Below are 18,675 nucleotides of genomic sequence, written 5' to 3'. Positions count from 1 at the left end.
TGAACCAATTTTCGATCACGAGCAGCGAAAGGAAAGCGCACGACTCTGCGCCAGAACAATTTCTTGCCGACACGGCCACCAGCAACGATGAAGGACAATATCGAGGCGGCCCCAGAGGCACGAGACTCCGTTCTGGAGGAAAAGGGTGTTTTGAAGGATCAGAAGGCCGACGAGGGCTACGAAATTTTCGAAGAGGGCGTTTCGCAGTCGATTCCGCAGGATGTCGCCGATGCAGTACGACGCAAGATCGACATGCATCTGCTGGTGCTCATGTGCGCACTTTATGGCCTCAACTACGTCGACAAAGTCGCCATGGGATGGGCAGTTCTTTTCAACTTCAGAAAGGATCTTGGGCTTGTTGGTGACGAATACTCGTGGGCCAGTTCCATGTTCTACTTGTGAGTTCCTCGAAAGTCTAGGTTGCTAGAGGAGCCGCAGCTGACGTCTTTACCAGCGGCTATCTTGCTGCCCAGTATCCTGCCAACTATTTGCTGCAGCGTTGCAAGACTGTCCAGATTCTGTCTGGAGCAGTCATTGCTTGGGGAATCTTGATGCTCGCGTGAGTGAAGATCTGCACCTTGTTGCGAATCATCTCCGTTCTCTGCACTGCAGTTGACCTCATTATGCACATTATCTAATAAGGATCCAAGGCATCTGGGTTTGCGAAACTTCGCCGGACTCATGGTGGTGCGCTTCCTCCTCGGCGTCACGGAAAGTGTGGTCACCCCTGGATTCGTCTTGTACACCTCCATCTGGTACACCAGAAAGGAGCAAGTTCTCAGAACGATGCTGTGGGCCGCAATGCAGGGCGCCTTCTCCATCGTCTGCAGCTTGCTATCGTACGGCCTGGGCCACATCACAAACACGGCCCTCAAGCCGTGGATGTACATCTTCCTCGTTCTCGGGATCCTCAGCATTATTGTCGGAGTCCTCTGGCTTCTGTTCATGCCCGAGACGCCCAACAAAGCGCGCTTCCTTACTCATGAGGAGCAGGTCATCGCTGTCCAGCGCGTAGCCCAGAATATGACCGGTATCAAGGGCTATGAGTGGAAGTACTACCAAATGTGGCACGCCCTGATTGACGTCAAGACATGGCTCATCTTGGCGTTCGTTCTCTTCACCCAGCTTCCCAACGGCGGTCTGACGTCGTTCGGAAGTCTCGTTATTTCGGGCTTCGGTTTCGACTCTTTCAGGACTCTCTTGATCGGTCTTCCATCTTCCGTGGTTAGTGCTGGTAGCATGATCGTGTGGGGCACGATTTCCATCAAGTACGGAAACTTGCGAACTTGGGGCATGATCGTTCCTCTTCTTCCCGCGATCGCTGGCATTGCCGCAGTCTATGGAACTATGGACACGGGGGCGAACAAGTATGGCCGCGTGGTGGCTTACTGGCTGATCAACTCTTATGCAGTGACGGTAAGTCAGCTTGGAGCATGCGTTGACGGAAGGACTGTGCTAATTTGTCTGCAGTGGCCATTCATCCTCACGATCGTCGGACAGAATATCGCGGGGCACACGAAGCGTGCCTTCACCAACACGCTGCTTCTCATGGTCTTCGCTGCCGGAAACATCGCTGGACCGTTCTTCTTCCGCAGCCAGGACGCACCGAAGTATGTCCTGGCCATCGCCATCATTTTGGTGTGCTTCTGTGCGGCTCTCTTGACGGCTGTTGTTCTGAGGTTTTACATGACGTGGGAGAACAGACGGCGGGACAAGAAGTATGGAGGTGTCGATGGAGCTCAGCGTGTAGACGGAGTCAGACTCGGAATGCATGACAAGACCGATCTGGAGAACCCTGACTTCAGATATGTTCTCTGAATGATTGAAAGTGTCTGTCCACGGCTTCCGATCGCTACTATGAATATTTGAGAGCAAATTACTTCACTAAGACTTTCTATTGTTTTTGTGCAATCGCTTTCCGCATGGATTCTTTTCCAAAGCCTAAGCGGGCCCTGCACCTTCCCTCATGATCTGTGTCTGCCGCTTCTTCGCCTGCAGAGATGCATCCCTTGGATTTTTAGCTTCAAATATCTCGTCCAACTCTTCCAGCGTGAAGCCTTTAGTTTCAACGAAGAAGAAGTACATGAAGGCGATTTCGAAACTATCCCACGCCACAAAGAAGACGTAGAACCAGTAGCCAATCTGTTCAGATACGTCAGCATCTCACTCGATTACCCCCAATCATGAAAGGGTTAGGAAGACTCACGCTGGAGAGAGCAATCGGTCCAACAAACGTGTTGAGAAAACCGGCAGCGCCAGCCGTTAGCTTGAATGTGCCCATTGCCTTGGCTCGCATCTTGTTGCTGACCACTTCAGCCGGGTAGATGGGCTGCATGGGCGTGAAACCCGCGGAGAAGACGACGCCGAAGACGAAAATGAAGACGATGCTGACGGTGGATGCAGTTGTGTTGCCATAATCAGTGTAGCCGGCGGAGCAGCCAGCAACAATGGCCAAACAGACGGTCATGCCTGCGGTGGTGGTGATAAGCATCTTTCGGCGGCCGACAACGTCATGCAAACGAGATCCAGCGGTGGAGAAGACCCATCCAATGACGGAGTACACGATGTTCAAAATCAGCTTTGTGTTGGTATCGGTGATACCCACGCCGGAAAGCATGATCGGGAGATAATACGAGACTAAAAGAGGCCGGGTATCAGCTTTGATCATCTTCAAGGGTAAGGTTCATGGGCTTACTGATGTTATTTCCGCTGAATTGCCCAAACCATGAGAACGCAACGTTGAGCATCAGTCGGTACCGGCTGGAGCGAGTCTCGACAAGAACCCTCAGATCGAATAGGTCCCTCCATGATGGAACGTGTGCCGGGTCAACTGAGTTGATCATCTCTTTCATTTGCAAGTCGACGAGAGGGTGGTCGAGATCGCCATTGGTGTGGTAGGTCGCGATGATGTTCTTCGCTTCGTCATGGCGATCCTTCGCAACAAGCCTGCCCATGTTAGAAAAACCGCTGTATAAGGCGAAGGAAAGAGCAAGGATCGATACTTACCAACGCGGAGACTCCGGGAAGAATTTGATCAGCAGACAGACCAGTCCAGGACAGACCATCTGCAGCCAAAGCGGAATTCTCCAATCCAAGTCCCTCTTGTCGCCAAGGTGCAAGTGGCATGCGTAGACTGCTGACGTCGCCAAGATCGAGCCCTGTCATGTCGTACATTAGGGCCAACCATCTTTTGACTACCATCTCTTATGAAGAGTCTACGTACCACGTTGTAGAAGGTGTTGTACATGCCCGCGATCGTACCTCGGTACGCGGCAGGGGAGATCTCGACCAGATACAGAGGCGCTGAGGTATGGGCGCAGGTTGCTGCGAAAGACAAGATGAACCGACCGCCGATGAACATGGGAAGACTGGTGGCTAAGGAAGTCACGATGGTTCCAATGCAAACTCCCAAGCAGCCAAAGAAGATGTGCCATGTTCTGCCGTACCAGTCTGCCATCCAGATGAAGAGGGCGCCGCACATCTGGCCGACCTGTGATCAAACGTTAGACTACCTGCGTACTGGAAGACATCACCAATCATACGTACCTGGAAGATAGCAAAGACTATGCCCGTGCTTGTGTTGCCATTGGAAGGTAATCCGAAATACGCGGTGTAGTTGGGCAGTGCGTTGATGGAACCCATCAGAGAACTGTCAAAGCCTTCGAAAAGTTGTCAGTAATGTAGGTTTAAATTTCACGTAGCTCCACATACCGTTCATGGTTGAACAGAGGAACACCATTGAGGCCAGAAGATACAGCTTCATATATCCAGGTCCTCGAGGATCAGGTTTTTGCGTCGCCATGATGGCCGCGTATGTGTCGGCGCCCGTGTCCGCATCGTCAATATGCTTGAGGACAGCGTCGTCCTTTGCCCGATCTCGGTCCATCATGCTCAGCTACGAAATCGACCGCCGTTCTTCAATCCGTCAATTGACTTGAATAACGGAAGAAAAGATACAAACTTTTCCGAGGACGGGAAGCCAGACAACGGAAGTTGGAATCGAACGCAATTGCCCTCGACACTGGCGCATGGGTGCTTCAAAAGTTGGGACGCGACTCCTCTAAATAGGCCCAGGTGTTTGGAACCATCTCCGGCCAATTCCGCCCCCAGCTGGCTCCCTGTAAGAAGTTGGGGCCCCAGATTTGCATCCCCGGAGACTCTCCGGTGCGCGTGCGACTCAGTCCCACACGGGTTTATAAATCCTCGCTCTGTTTGAAGGGAACTACGGGGCTGTGGTCTATCGCACCACTTGGTTTCAGTCTAAACTAGCCGTTTTCTGGGTGGTGAGCCAACCATGCAGCTGTGGATATGGGCCTTTGCCATTCATTTGAGCTCCATTGAGATCATGTGGAACTTGAGCCTCCAAAGTGGCGAGTTGTTTGGTATGATTTTCTGAGAACTTGGCCTGTTGTTGCTGAGGTCGTATGCAGGCCTCCAGCCCTTATTCACCTTGCATCTGTTGCGATATGGCGACATGCATCATTTCTTTATTCTGTAGGTACCAGTTGAGTAGTCCGGTTTCTACATACAAATTACGACTACAGGTTTGAGAGTCTCCTTTCGAACATCCTTCACAGTTTAGGCCTCAATTCTCTTTCTACCTCCTCGAGGCCAGAACTTCCGCTGAATAGCTGTGCCTGTAGTCCATCTGTGTTGATCTGAGAGCCCCAGTGTTAGTGTGTTACTTTCAAACCCAATAGAAATACAACTCACATGTCTTGGATTAAGTTGATCAACACGCTCTACCCCGAGCAACCTCATTGCAGTGACTGTTTCATCTGCAAGAACTGCACAACACCTCGTCAGTATCTTTCATAAAAAAGGTCCTTGTTTACGAAGGGAACTCACTTTGCAATGCCCTCTCAACTCCCGCCTGACCTCCAACAGCCAAGCTATAAAGCGCGGCTCGGCCAATTCCGACACCCTTAGCCCCCAGAGCCAGAGCCTTGACAACGTCCGTTCCTCTCTTGACACCTCCGTCGATCAACACATCGATCTTGTCAAACACCTGCGGACAAAACTTGCGTATTTCCAGCAATACTTGAACCGGCGTCATCGTGGTGTCCAGCGCGCGTCCGCCGTGGTTGGAGATGATGATGCCCTTGACACTCGGGAACAGCGTAGCCGCATACGCATCTTCGTGCGTCTGGATCCCCTTCAGAACAATCGGGAGCGACGTGTGCTTGCTGAGCCACTCCAAGGTTTTCTTCCACGTCAGCCCCGACTCCGTGCCCCAAACCTGAGGCGGCGCTCCCCCCGCGACCTCGGCCATCTTGAACCGTTCGTCGGCCTCTCGTTTCCCGGGGAAGGGCGCGTCGAGGGTGAGCACGATGAACTTGATTTGCGGGATGGCGCGAATCTGAGCCAGCGTTCTCTCGGTGGCCTCAATGTCTTTCAGAACATACAGCTGCCAGGCGAAAGTCGCGTCTGGGCCTGCTTTGACGATTGCCGAGGGAGACATTGAGGCGTTCTTGCTGATGATCTGGAGCGCCTGGAATTTTGAGCAGGCTGCTGCGATACCTGCTTCGCCCACCGGATGTGCAAGTTTTGCCATGGCGGCGGGAGACACGTAGATTGGCATGCCGACTTTGTTGCCGAGGATAGTGGTTGATAATGAGCACCGTGTGCAGTCGACAAACACGCGCGGCCTCAGGAGGATGGACCTGAAGATGGTGCCGTTTCCGATTTTCGTCACTTCGTCGTCGGTGCCGGACGCGTAGTATGAGATGGCCTTTGGGCTCAGCTTTTTCATCGCATAGTGCTCCATCTCTGATATGCTGAGAATTTGTGATACTGGGGGGACTGCTGGTTCGAGCCCCTGAGATGCGGACTCTGATGATCCATTGGAAGAGCCTTCGCTACCTGAAGTCTTCTCCATCTGTTCCGCCGTAAAACTTCCGACAATCTGGTCTTTTTTGAGATACTCATCGATGATCTCAACGGGATGGAACGAATCAAAAGCGTCAGACGCATCTTTGCCCGCGTTCTTCAGGAGAATCGCCTTGCCGCCGGGATGGACGGCGAGGAACGCGGTGATCTGCCAGAACCAAGTCAGCAATCTCATTCTTGCTGGCGCTAAAATGTCCAGAAGTGTTATTAATTCCATGTTCTCACATCATACACTTTGCCGTGCAGTGCAATCCAGCAGTCGTCAACAGTCTGGTGCTTCTGCACTGCAGCAAGTTAGCAAGGTTTCAGAATCTGAGCGATCGCGGCCACATACCCTCAGCGAGACTAAACGTCCGATCCATTATGACGGGTTACTGAATTTGAACGGTCTCCTCATGCAGACCTTTCGCCATCCCACCAACAAGACGCAGGAATAAGCCACGATGTTCTTGGTGACACGGCTTTACCCCGTGACCAACCCGGTTCGTCTATTTGCCAGAACAGCACGATTCCCCGCCGCCTCGGTCCTCCACATGGTGCAATTTCCCCAATCCCTCGCAGGGATGCTGATACGGGCTTTTAAATCCCCAGCTGCCTCATCCGGATGCGGGGATGTGAGTCTCCTTACCCCAAGTGGGTCTGCTTCTCCGAATTGCACCACTGTCCAGGTGCAGGGGGTGCGTCCGGGGCCGAAGTCCTCGGCTCCTCATCGTGCCGACGACTCCCGTGTGAAGGCGACTGTGTCGTTCGAGAACGACAGGACTTTCCGATGAATCAGATGGTTTTGGCTGATATGGTTGGTGTTGAAGTTGAGATCAGTGCTTACTCCACTCTGATCTTACATGCAACACAAAGATGCGTCTCTTACAGCTTGACTTGATCATGCGATGGTCTTTCAGGCAACACTGAGAAGGTTGCTCGCTGATTCGGAAAGTCCCGACTCAGGTACTTTGATGTTTTTACCCAGAAGATATCAGTCTTGATAAGTCGGTCCAAGCACTTGACTCCAGGGGTCTTTGCTGCGCCGGCATGTCTCTTACCTATCTTGCTCCTGCAAGATTAACAAGAAGCCTGTAGCTTCAAGTCGGTTGGTCAAGTTCAACAACCTTAGTACTGCGACACAACCAAGTCAAGTTAGACGCAGCCATTCCGCACATACGCGAAAGCCATGCAGTCTGCCACTCATCTGTCCCAAGGCTTCCACAGAGTGATGTTTCGAAATCTGTAGCAACATAAGCTAGTGTCAAGTTTCCCAACTGTCCTTCCTCTCAGTATCAGCCAATTCTCTCGCCTTTAGATACCACATGCGGCTTCCGCAAGGGGAAGTAACTAGTCAACGTTCACAACGGGCGAGGTGGCGTAAGGCAACCGAGACAGCTCACGCGACCGGAATGTTGCCCACTCGACTCAGCCTTGCGAGGAGTCTCGAAGGCATTCAGGGAAGGTTTTGCGGCTCAGCTGGTTTTACCGTGACTTCGACCCAATCATTGCTCTCGAGAAATGGGTTTCAAGGCATATCTTATTGGCGGCCGCTTGCCGCTTGCCGCCCACGCACGACTTGCGGCCTGATTCCGCGCCAAAAATTGGAGTGGCTCCGAGTGGCTGGTTGTACCTCCCTCGGATGCCTGTCTGCTTGGGTCCTAGGCGGGTTTGTCTTATCTTCTTGATCTGGGCATTGGACGTTACTGGGGCATGGCATTTGAGTTGTCTTTGAGTTGGGCGTTGAGCCGCTCAGTCTAGAGACTACCCGCCGAGCCTAAGCCACGTATGAATGCGATGTTGTGCGAAACCCTGAAGAACTGCAAACATGAAATGGAGGGATCTATTTCCGAGACAAAATATCAGCCGCAGTCAACTTGGCGATGAGAGAAGTTATTTAGATAGTTGGGTTTCCCTCAATCTTTGCTGGCCCATGAACCCAGGTCTGCATCACTGTCTCGTTCCACTCTGGCCACTGCGCAGAACTACGTCGCATTAAGGGGCTATCCAACGCCTCGAAACTCCAGCTCACTTGCATCACGATGGAAGAATTTGGTGGTTACCACACCACTACACATGGCAACCCCTCTGGCGACGGCATCTCTCCAGTCCCAACACCTGCACCACGAGTGCGGTTCAGAAACGCCGCATTAGCTCCCAGAGACCTTTCATTGACTTGCGGTGTCGTGCGTGATCTTTACTCGAGTAAGAGTGTACCCATCCAAAGTAAATTCTAAACGTCAGCTACCAACCATCACACAGCCGCGAGCCCTTACATATGCCCATCGTCGGCTCCCTGTCAGACCTCCGGTTCGTGGTTCGGATGCGGGTCCTCCAGCAACCCAGTAACCGCATGCTACGATGGCACGGCGACTCAATGTCGGTCTGGCTCTTCGATAGGAATCGCAACTCGGTGTTGGTATGTATCACCAAGTCTCCTGCGCCCTTCTCTAGTTTGGATATGGCGTGCGATGATTGGGAATGGCCAGATGCTAATGCGGCAGGGAAATTTCCTTTTAGCACGGTGACCTATGGTGGTTATTCGCCACGATGTGTAACTTACAGCAAATGGGTGTCCTCCACATACGCGACATTGAAAGGTTGCTACAACGACGACTGGGCGGTTGGCACGTCAAGGACAGCGTTCGTAATGTCAAGTGTGGTCTCGCCGGTTCCGACACGTACTGTGACGGTTGTTGAATATGTTTCGAGGCCCTCAGACCCGACAACAACTTCTGCATCCGACTCTTCGCCATCCTCAGCCCTTGCCTCAACCACACCGGAGGCATCGTCCTCCGCTTCGAATGAGTCTCACAGCAACACCGGCGCCATCGTCGGCGGAGTCGTGGGCGGCGTCGCAGTCATTGCCCTCGCAGTGTGCGTCGTCGTCTGGCTCATCGTCCGTCGAAGAAGGGGAGCCCGCACAAACGAGCCACCTGCTCCAACGAACGCACCCGAAACCAGCCAGCCTGCGATCCAGCCATATGCCACCACATCTCCGGTCCAGCAACCTACAGGTCCCGACGGCCAGGCCAAAGGCTGGAACCAACAAAACGCCCAGCAGCGACCCGTCTCGATGTCTCCTGTCCCACAGTACACCCCAGTGTCGCACTTCAGTGGTGTGAGCGGGGAAGGCGCGCGGCATGAGGCCTCGGCTGTGAACGCGAGAGGGACAGGAAATAACGCGGCTGAGCTGGGTTGATGAAATGTCATTAGGAGCGGTCTCGCTCAGCTACGAAGTTGGCGACCGCCGGGGTGTAATTCTGCATGGTCCTTACGTACGGCTTTCTGTTGCGACGGAAACGCATGCCCGGTCTCGGATGGTGGGAACTTGCACGTGTGCACAATCCAAAGGACAGAGTCAACGCAGAAGTCAATTGAGGGTACTAGTGGGATTCCAACCACGAGAAGGTTTACAGCTCCAACGCGTAGAAGTGGAAGGCGGTGTCATGTGTGACTGGGGAGCTTCAGAAAGCATGATCATTCGCAGCTCTCAAGCTCCAGGTTATATTCGTTAGTAGGTGCCAGTAGTTACACTCATCATGTCAAGCTCATCCCAAATGCTCATCAACATCGCTCAAATACGCGATACAACCCCTTTAGATCAGCAACCTCCAACACAGCCGCCTTCATCATCGATGTTGTCGCAACTAACCGCGCCTTGAAGGCTGGAAAGAAGATATGCTCGACGGCCCAACGCACATTTCTCCGCCGCATTGCGATCTCCTCGTCCATGTTCGCCGTCTCCTCGTTGTCCTCGGCGCCTCCGATGGTTGGCGGCAGCTGCTCGGGCACGTAAAAGGTCGCAAGCTCCTTCAAAAAGAGCTCAAAGCACGGCTTCTCGTCATTCCAGTTGACGCATGGCCCAAGGCGGAGCAGGAAGCGGGGCAGCTTGACCATAGGCGGAGTGTAACCCTTGATCAAAAGGGGAATGCTGAGTAGCTCTCCCGCAGGGCTGACTTCGAGGGAAAAGTATTCGCCAATCATCTCACGCCGCTCAATAAGCTGTGCGGCGACCTTTTCGACGACCACATCCACGTCAAAGTCTTCTTCCTCTGACTCGACGTTGTTCTTCTCCATCTCGGCTCCAATACGAAGGACCTCTCGTAGGTCAAGCGGGGGAGTGAAGCGGATTGTGCCGAAGTTGCCAAAGTCGGTGAGGCCGACTTGATAGCAGTACTCGAAACAAGCGCGGCCATAGTCAATCAAGTACAGCTTCACGCCGCCCTGGATAGCTGCTAAGCGCCGCCGCTCGTCGACGACACCGACGAAAGTGTGGTTGGCAAATATTTCGGTGAGGTCATTGTGCATGTCTTCTCTGACCTCGGCACGAAGCTCTTTGACGCTAGTAAGCTTCATCTGAGCGAAAGGCTTATTCACAATCTCATACTGAATGTTTTCTGAGACGGACAACGCACTCTCACCGGCGGATGGCGGCGCTTTGGATGGTGTTGCAGCAACTGCTGCAGCAGGGAGCATGCTGGTAATTTTGCGCAAGCTTGTATCGGTACGGACGAGGTTGTTGGAGTTCCTTCGTGGCCGTTTGGAGCCTGGCGTTTGTTTGTCCGGGGTACTTGGGCTGCCTTCAGTTTCCTCCTGGTTCGATATGTGCATCAGCTGGCTACCTGGCAGCAGGCTCTGTGTCATGAAGGTGCGGCTTGTGTCCACCTCAGCGAGTTTCGACCGGATGTGTTCACAGATGGACTGGATGATGTCATCCTCGTTGAGGAAGTGCACTTCCCTTTTGGTGGGATGCACATTGACATCGACGCGGGAAGGGTCAATCTCCAGGCTGAGGTAGATGAAGGGGCGGCCTCCCTTTGGCAGAAATGTGGCGTACAACTGCTCAAGGGCCTTCTTGATATTGCTAGAGTCCACGGACCGGTGATTGATGAAGAGGAGTAGAGTAGTCTTCTTGATGTGATAGTTGGCATTTGTTGCCCAGCCGTTCGCTTTGAAACCCCAGCGGTCTTCAGAGGTGTCAAACTCCATCAACTCGTTGGCAACGCTTGATCCATAGATCTGGCGAATGCGATCGACCTCGGTGGCAAGTGCTTGTATGGAGATGCTTGTGCCCGACTCGCCATGCTTCTTACAGGAGAAGCCCACTCCCTTGCAGTGGATGGCGTAGCGGCCCACGACGTCAATGATTTTGTTGTACTCTTCGGCGGGGGATCTGAAAGCTCTTCTACGGGTCGGGACGTTGAAGAACAGGTCTTCGACACTGATCTGGGTGCCCTGGCGACCGGCGGTTGGCTTTGGGTCGGCGGGCTGACCGGGTTTGGCGGGCGCCAGCTTGCCATCGAGGTAATGAGCACGCCATGCGCAGTTGGAATCACTGGTTTTGGTGGTGACGGAGAGGTGTGCGATGTGGCTAATACTTGCTAGTGCCTCGCCTCGGAAGCCATATGTGGCGATGGAGGTGAGGTCCTCGAATGAGGTAATTTTGGAAGTGGTGTGACGCTCGCAGAGAATCTCCAGGTCGCCTTTCTGGACAGAGGTCAGAGCAAGCTTGAGGGTCAAAGATGCGGAGCTGAGCTTACTTGGATACCACAGCCGTTGTCGGTGATCTGCAGAAGTTTGAGGCCGCCCTCCTTGACAAGGACCTCTACTGAGGTGGCGCCTGCATCGACGGCATTCTCAATCAGCTCCTTCAGGGCATTGACGGGAGCGACGATGATCTCTCCAGCAGCGATTTTGTTGACGACGTTGGGGTCAAGGGCCTAGCAGCGGGGTTTAGAAAATGACACATCAAACGAGGCGCAAAAGTGCAGCTCACGCGAATGCGGCGGGGCGCACGAGACTCATCGGGATCTTCCTCCGCCTTTCGTTTCGTGCCGACAGGGGAATCGGTATCCATCACGTCGGAGATTTCCTCTCGATCTAGCGCGGGAGGTTGGGTCTTGTAGGTGCGGGCATTGAACTGAGACGGGGAGGTGTGGTGTGGTATTCTGGTGGTATTCGCGGTGGCGTCCAGTATTCGCAGCGATGGAAGTGAGGCGAGGACGGAATCCCCACGAGTGCTCCACGATTTGTAGATGGGCAATCTCCTGACTGTGTTTCCTTGCCTTGCACAAGTGCAATTACATGTCCACCTGTCTGTCGTAGGTCGGTGCAGTCGTGTCTTGCCTTCCTCGGCCACAGCTCCTGGAAGCGTGGCCGGGTGGGGCCTACGTCGCGTCTTCAGATGCGTCATCACGTGAGCAATTCCTTAATCAGCAAAACCACTTAAGGTTTGCTCCCTCAACCTGCCTGCTACTGCAGGGGCCATGCTGCCAATGCAGGCAAGAACCGGGCTACTTTCGTCCCAGCTTGACGTCCGTACGTATCCGTACTTTGTACGTCTTCCTCGCCGTGACATATGCAGCGCTCGCTCGTACGAATACCTACAAGTCTTCTATCCTTGGTCATTCCAAGCCACCGTTTGACCGACGCATCGTTGGAACCTTTGACGACGTCAGGCTTTTCCAAGACATCTCGTATCCATGACTCTGCCTCCCCCTCCGCGATTCATTCGACAGGCGCATAGTGCACCTCACAATGCTGCAGCCACAGAACTACGCCTCACACAACCAGATGCTCTTGGCCTTATGATGCAGCTCCTTGCGAGACATCTCGGTAATCCGCATTTCGCATGAAATTCGCGAACGGAGCTCTACGCCAGCAGCACGGCCTCTGGCCTCCCGAGGCTTCCTCTGAACCTGGGCTGCCGCCCATCTGATCTGCCACGGACGGCCCTCTTGTTCAAAGGTGACGGGACGCCCGCGTTGCAACACCACGACTTGCAACCTGCACTACCGAAATTGCTACAACTCTGATCACCAGTCGTCAACTAAAATACCCCCACCAGATCGTTCCTGACAATGTGCGAAGATGGCAAATCAGAAGCCACAGCAGAGGCCGGGGCGACCTCGTCTCGCGTCCACCCGCCGAGTACAAGGTGAGTCCCTGATGCAATCGGGTCCACCGCTGGGTGTCACGTCTGACAGCCGCCTTAGCGGACGCAGCGGACGGAGCTCAAGACTGCCCACGCCGGAATCTCACCTCCAGGACCCAGACGGCCGCCGTGTTGCTCGCACTTTTCTCGCCGATAGCTTGATAGACATGCGTCTGCCACCTCGAGCAAGCCCATCGTCTCCTCGACCAAGAAAGAAACGGGGCATCGACCAAGTCGTCAGTGGTAGCTTGCCTCCATCTCCAGACAAAATGTTTCTCGAGCTAGACGAGCAGCATGAAGAGGCTAAGAGGGCCAGACCTACTACCCCCGTCCCACACCGAGACCCCAAACCTGAAGAAGTCGTTGTCGAGGGCCAGGACAGCAAGAGGCAGAGAAGACTGCCTATTCGTGGCAGCAACCCTACGCCCGAGGCAGCACCGGCATCCGCAGCTCAAACGACTGACAGCGGCGGCAACGGCACGTCGAGCAGACGGCCCTACCAGTCAAGCTCGAGCCCAGAGCAGCAAAAGGGTTGAGATTGAGAAGCAAATTTCAGTTGCCGTCCACCCACCCACCCCATCTCATGATGCCATGCTTGCAGTAGCAGGACGACCTACCGTCCAACGTCCACCGGCAGCGCAACATCGCCCCTCTCTTATCAGACTCGACTAACAGGTGGTCTAACGGCAACCTTGGCCCCCAACAGGGCCGTCACCCTCGCGTGTCTGGCGGCCTGGCCTTCCTGGTGCGGGCTTCACCGTCCGCAGCAAGCCACACACTACTCCCCAACAAGACTCACCAGCGACGCAGCATCCAGAGAGACCCTCCCTCATCTCGTTCAACTCGCCAGGCGCTGAGCAAGACGACATGAAGCTGTTTGGGCAGTCGTATAGCGCATGTCGCTCGCTGCAGCAGGCCGGCAAACCCACGTGTGTGGTCGACGTCCAGCGGTCGGCACCGCCACCGTCCGGCGCCCCTCCCTCATTTCCCTTCCCCGGCAAACAGGCGGCCACAGGACGTGTTCGCCATGCGAGGTCCGTTTCGAAACAACCTTAACGCTCGACGCCTTTCCTGTTGGAGGTGCGACCCCCAACTGAATAACGTGCCACGGTGCCCAGTTCAGCAAGCATCGCCTCCCCCTCAGGGCATCCGGGCAGCTTAGCGCGCTGGAGTTGAACACACCAAAACGGCAGAAGCCCAGAAATAGCCAGCATCATGAAGATCTCTCGGCCGCGCCTCTTTTGTTTCAGGTCATTCTTCCAGCCATATTTTTTGCTCTTTTCTTTCTTTCTTTCTTTCTCAACCTTTTCCCCTCCTCTTCGTCTTCGTTTATTTTCTTCTTCCGCTTCGCATTATGCTCGCTCAATCAAGACTTGACTTCGTGTTTGCCGTCGGCCCATGCCCGAATAGCAAATAGACAATTACAGACCCCTGTCGCCTCTTGCCATTTCCAGCGTCTCGCATCCACCAGCTTTCCCAGTGTGTCTGTCAGCGTTTCAACTCTGGCATTCTGTCTCCGTTGCTCGGACGAATGCGAACATTACGGTATCTCGTCTTCCCGACCTCCCCCTATCCTCCTCATTCCAAGGCGCTGCAGTCTTCAGTTCTCTGCCCATCGACGTCAGTCATGAGACAGACAACCGTGGTTTGCAGGCCTCAATTACAGCTCCCTGATTCCTCATCTTTGCGACTTCAAGGGGGCACTACCGCATTCAGAAATGACAAGCGCCCGCCCTGCATGCACAATGACCGAACGAAAACTCTTCGGGCCACAAACTGGCTGTCCGGCTCCGTCTCGGAGATTTTTCACCACCGTAAAGGGCTCATCCCCTGCAGTCTTCATCCCATCCCCCTGGCTGGTTCCTCTGGAATGCCCCACGCCCGCCGCTAAAATCCGTTTTGTTTCGTTTCGTTTCCTCGTTCGTTTTCCGCTCCTTGCTCTCGGTTGGCTCTGGGGTAATAAACAGAGGAGACCGAGGTGAGAAACGGCTTGACCTACCTACGTACGAATACTAACGGTCCCCCAACTCCCCAAGAAGACGACGTTGCTCCCCCCTACCTCCCGCACACTGTCCCCCTGAACATCGCATCTTTCTCACATTCAATCTCATCTCATCTCGCAGTCCCGCTTCATTTCACGGCTTCTTGCTTTGTTGGGCATGGCTCCCACTTCACGGCTACCCAAGCAGAGGAACGATCTGCAGACGACGCTCTTCTCGCCCAAAAAAACGGAGAATGTGCCCATCAGCTTGCGCCATAATATACTACCGTTCTGGCCCATACACAGATGCGGAACTTCAAGAATCAGCCACGACGGAGGGAACACAGAAAGAACATGGGAAACACGAAATCCGCCAGGCAACATATTGAACCAATGGCATGACCAACACATCCCGAGCTTCACAGGAAACATCCACGGGTCTCCGAGGGGACATTCCCGAGCAGCCAGCCAGACAGCCGTCGTCGCTCAACCATCTCGCTCCCAGATCGCCCCATCTGCCTCTCTTCTCGCTTCCTTCTATTCAGATCATGGATCTTGCGTAAAATGGTTCGTCGGCAAACGCGAGCGGATATCAAGGCGTGAACCCGCTTCGAATGAGTCCAATACCAGACCCGGATTATACCATCCAATGCGGATGCAACTCTACACTAAGGGCTCGTCCAAGGGGCCACGCGAAATGACCACACACCACCCACGCCAGAGGAGGAGGGCTGGCCATGCCATGCACCACTTGCATTGGGCTGGCACGCACGTCGATGGAGTACATTAGACGCACGCATCCGCATCCGCCGGCCGCCCGGCTGGGCGCCTACTGAATGGATGAAGGGCTTTGACAGACTTGACAGCGGACTACGTGTGAGTGGCCAAAGCCTTTTCCCTCTCTCTTATGAACCAGGTGTTAAATTATCTACGGGCCTGCTCGCAGGAGAATCTTTCTCCTTTCGTCTCTCTCCTCTGCTTCTCCCTCTTATGTACCTCCACCCCCTTGGCTCTACTACGTTCATTCCTTTCCCTCACTTTCACTTTTCCCTTCACTTTTTCCGTCTCTGCGCAGCGTTGTTCCCACCCTCGCCTGCATTACTCCTCCGTCCTGGCCTAGCCCAGCCCAGTGCTGCGCGTATGGAGGCTACCCTTTCGAGGTAGTATGCTACATTACGGTCACATACTTCGACGGCGAGAAGGACATCAGCCTCCACTCGGGACCATGGAACATCCACGTACAGCAACAAGCTGTGGACACCGTCCGAAGCCCTCGGGATCATCAACCGGGCCTTGACGGTAGATGTCTCGCCGCATTGACCCCCCACTTCCGGTCCCCAGGGCTCCGCATTTCCCGGACCCTGCACACTGCGCAATTATTAAGGCCAACTTCAAAAAGCGCTCGCTCTCCCACCCCTCCTCTCGCCCGCCCACGGTCTGGCCGCATTAGACCCCTCTTTCGAGAATCGAACCGGAAGGACGAAAGTTTGTGGTTGTCGGACAAGGAGGATCTCAACTGTCGCCTCTCAAGTGTGGCCACATTCCGGGGCTTAGATGATGATGACGCCTCCCGTCCGCGCGTCGTTCATCCACTGGACGGACTTGTGTGCCTCTCAGGCCGCATCATCAACATCGACACGGGCCGTCCCCAGGAATTTTCTCTTCAGCCATTGCCAGCCAGCTTGCAGCGAGCGGCACCAAGCAGTATCGACCACGCGGGCCGAAACCAGGGACACGAACAGGAGGCGACCCGACCGCCTAGTTCGGATTCCCTTTCGCCTTCGACCACCCCTCCATGGGGTTCCGGCACTCGAACGATACGGACGACTAAGGCTAGGGTCGAACAGGGGACTCCTCTTGGACAGCAAGGAACATGCAAGACTTGGATGGGGAGCCAACACGCAATATCGGACACGAGAGCAAAATGCAAGACGGCCGGCAAAACGCACCGGGTGATCACCTCTGTTTTCAATACAGCAAACGACAAGGGGCTAGAACCCATGAGAAAGAAGACAACAACGCATGATGACCGCCCTAAATCATTCACTACCATTTATCACCCACTGCCGGAAAACAGGACAGCAGCCGGAATATTCCTACAACTCTTTCGACATCTTTCATGCAGATAACCAAACAGCCCCCAGAGAGGTTGAAAACAAGAACGAACGCCACCGACGGATGCGACACTGTCCTCCGCAAAGGACATTTGGGAAAAAGACAACAAGAGAACAGACAGTTATGTATGACGACCGCCGGGCTGAAAAAAGTGGTTGTACAGGTGGTATCTCATTTGACGGCTTGTGACCGCCGGGGAAAATGGAACGATGGTCTTGAAAGGTGAAGGAAGCGAAGCTTGGTACAAGTACAAGAGACGGACGCACGACGCCCATCCCGTATGGTTTTAAAGGTGGCCAAGAGGGACCAACGAAGAGGGAACTCGACCCGGACGAGACTCGATCGACACTGCGACGGAGGGGAGGCACCGGGCCGGAAAGAAGCGAATCATTATCGACAACGAACCGCTAGGGCGGAGGAAGAAGTCATCAATCATTGCGGACGGCGCTGCTGCGGGTCCGGTTGTTCAAGCAAGCCGCCGATGTCGACACGACCGGAGGACCGCTCGTCTCTTTGCCATGATGGTTCCGGTTGAGGAGGCTGATGCGGGCCAGCGCGGATCGGAGGGAGCTGGAAAGATGGTTGCGGCGGCCGGGTGGTCGGCGGTAACTCACTGCGGGGAATCTGGTAGGATGACGGCCCGACAGCGTAGTCGGGACGGCTAGGTGAGGCCGCGTATGATGGCATGCCAGGGCTGACGCCTGGACTCAGTCCAGATGCCATGTGCGGAGGCTGTCCCGGAGACGGCCGGGGTGCAAGTGTGCTCTCGCCAAACCGAGGCCGAGAAGGCTCAAACGTCGCAGATATCGGCGTATGTTGGGCATATGTCTGTGACTGTGGTGGCGGCGGCGGAGCTTGTTGCTGGTACGAGTACGGAATGTCTCTGGCGTGAGGTGAAGGTGAGGGATACGGATATCTGGGCGCAGCGTTCAGTAGGAGCACGATAAAGTATATCGACTCCCGCTTCGCAAGACCCATGCGGACCGAGAACGACCGGGGCTGGCCATCGCTCGATGCGAAGACGAAGAAGTCTTGACGATCAAGTTGGAACCGCGACAGCTCATCCGCCTCAAACCGCAACGACTCGAAGACACGCTCCTGCTCGTGCTGGCCGAAGATGGGTGGCAGGTACACTGGATCTTTCCTCGCCCGCTCGTCCTGCATCTGCCGTTGGTGGCTCTGAACCTTTTCTCGCTCCGAGGGCACGACGATGTCGAAGAGTTTTCGACCTCGAACGCTGACGATGCCGACAGCATCCGAAAATGTCTGCGAAACTCGTGCAATATCCAATTCCATTGTCAAATACACGACCGGCTCAGGCGCACCCGGCGCTGCGGACAGGGGAGGTGCGTAGAGGTTCGCATCAGCCGGCGAGGCCCGTTCGAGGTATCGAGGCGCAAGGGGTTCGCTTGGTTGAGACTTTAGAACGCGATAGGACTGACTACGTCGGATGGGGTCATCGTACCCTGAGATGGGACCGCCAGAAGAGTACAGACTCAACGGCCTCCTTGCTGCAGCTGCATCCTGCGGATGCGGATATGTCGAGGGCCCGTACCGGCCCTCTCGGTCATCCCTCAAGCGTGGGCGGCCACGCTTCTTGTGTTGCACGTCGACGCAGGCGTCTTCCTTGCCGTTGCTCGTGCATCGCGAGCAGGGTCGTTGAGCTAATTGTCGCGAACACGCAAGTCAGCAAACCGAACTGAGTAAGTACTCAAAAGCAAGACGACCGCTCCATGAAGAATGATCGCTGCAAGTGCAAGACAGAAGGACGCGC

At 54.7% G+C, this 18,675-nt stretch overlaps 5 protein-coding genes across 5 annotated transcripts; 1 reads left to right on the top strand and 4 right to left on the bottom strand.

The window, feature by feature from the left end:
* Positions 1 to 87: 87 nt before the first annotated feature.
* COL26b_006821 (uncharacterized protein) lies at positions 88 to 1,818 on the top strand (the record flags this gene model as incomplete). Its single annotated transcript, XM_053179632.1, has 4 exons — positions 88 to 398; positions 455 to 559; positions 651 to 1,416; positions 1,471 to 1,818. 4 exons carry the CDS (start codon positions 88 to 90, stop codon positions 1,816 to 1,818), a joined length of 1,530 nt encoding a protein of 509 aa, XP_053036421.1.
* Positions 1,819 to 1,941: 123 nt separating this feature from the next.
* On the bottom strand, positions 1,942 to 3,886 carry COL26b_006820 (uncharacterized protein; the record flags this gene model as incomplete). The annotated part of the gene is made up of 7 exons (XM_053179631.1): positions 1,942 to 2,142; positions 2,207 to 2,637; positions 2,696 to 2,946; positions 3,007 to 3,158; positions 3,224 to 3,490; positions 3,547 to 3,659; positions 3,712 to 3,886. The coding sequence occupies 7 exons, from the start codon at positions 3,884 to 3,886 to the stop codon at positions 1,942 to 1,944; spliced, it is 1,590 nt and encodes a 529-aa protein (XP_053036420.1).
* A 945-nt stretch (positions 3,887 to 4,831) lies between these two features.
* On the bottom strand, positions 4,832 to 6,251 carry COL26b_006819 (uncharacterized protein; the record flags this gene model as incomplete). Its single annotated transcript, XM_053179630.1, has 3 exons — positions 4,832 to 6,037; positions 6,115 to 6,173; positions 6,224 to 6,251. The coding sequence occupies 3 exons, from the start codon at positions 6,249 to 6,251 to the stop codon at positions 4,832 to 4,834; spliced, it is 1,293 nt and encodes a 430-aa protein (XP_053036419.1).
* Positions 6,252 to 9,435: 3,184 nt separating this feature from the next.
* COL26b_006818 (uncharacterized protein) lies at positions 9,436 to 11,728 on the bottom strand (the record flags this gene model as incomplete). The annotated part of the gene is made up of 3 exons (XM_053179629.1): positions 9,436 to 11,358; positions 11,412 to 11,591; positions 11,648 to 11,728. The coding sequence occupies 3 exons, from the start codon at positions 11,726 to 11,728 to the stop codon at positions 9,436 to 9,438; spliced, it is 2,184 nt and encodes a 727-aa protein (XP_053036418.1).
* Positions 11,729 to 17,333: 5,605 nt separating this feature from the next.
* On the bottom strand, positions 17,334 to 18,197 carry COL26b_006817 (uncharacterized protein; the record flags this gene model as incomplete). The annotated part of the gene is made up of 1 exon (XM_053179628.1): positions 17,334 to 18,197. The coding sequence occupies one exon, from the start codon at positions 18,195 to 18,197 to the stop codon at positions 17,334 to 17,336; it is 864 nt and encodes a 287-aa protein (XP_053036417.1).
* Between the last annotated feature and the right edge of the window lie 478 nt (positions 18,198 to 18,675).

This window comes from Colletotrichum chrysophilum, assembly GCF_026319265.1.
Source record: "Colletotrichum chrysophilum strain AFK26 chromosome Unknown scaffold_52, whole genome shotgun sequence".
Lineage (NCBI taxonomy): Eukaryota > Fungi > Ascomycota > Sordariomycetes > Glomerellales > Glomerellaceae > Colletotrichum > Colletotrichum chrysophilum.
The sequence above is the reverse complement of the archived record's forward strand: the minus strand, read 5'-3'. Positions and strand labels throughout refer to the sequence as shown.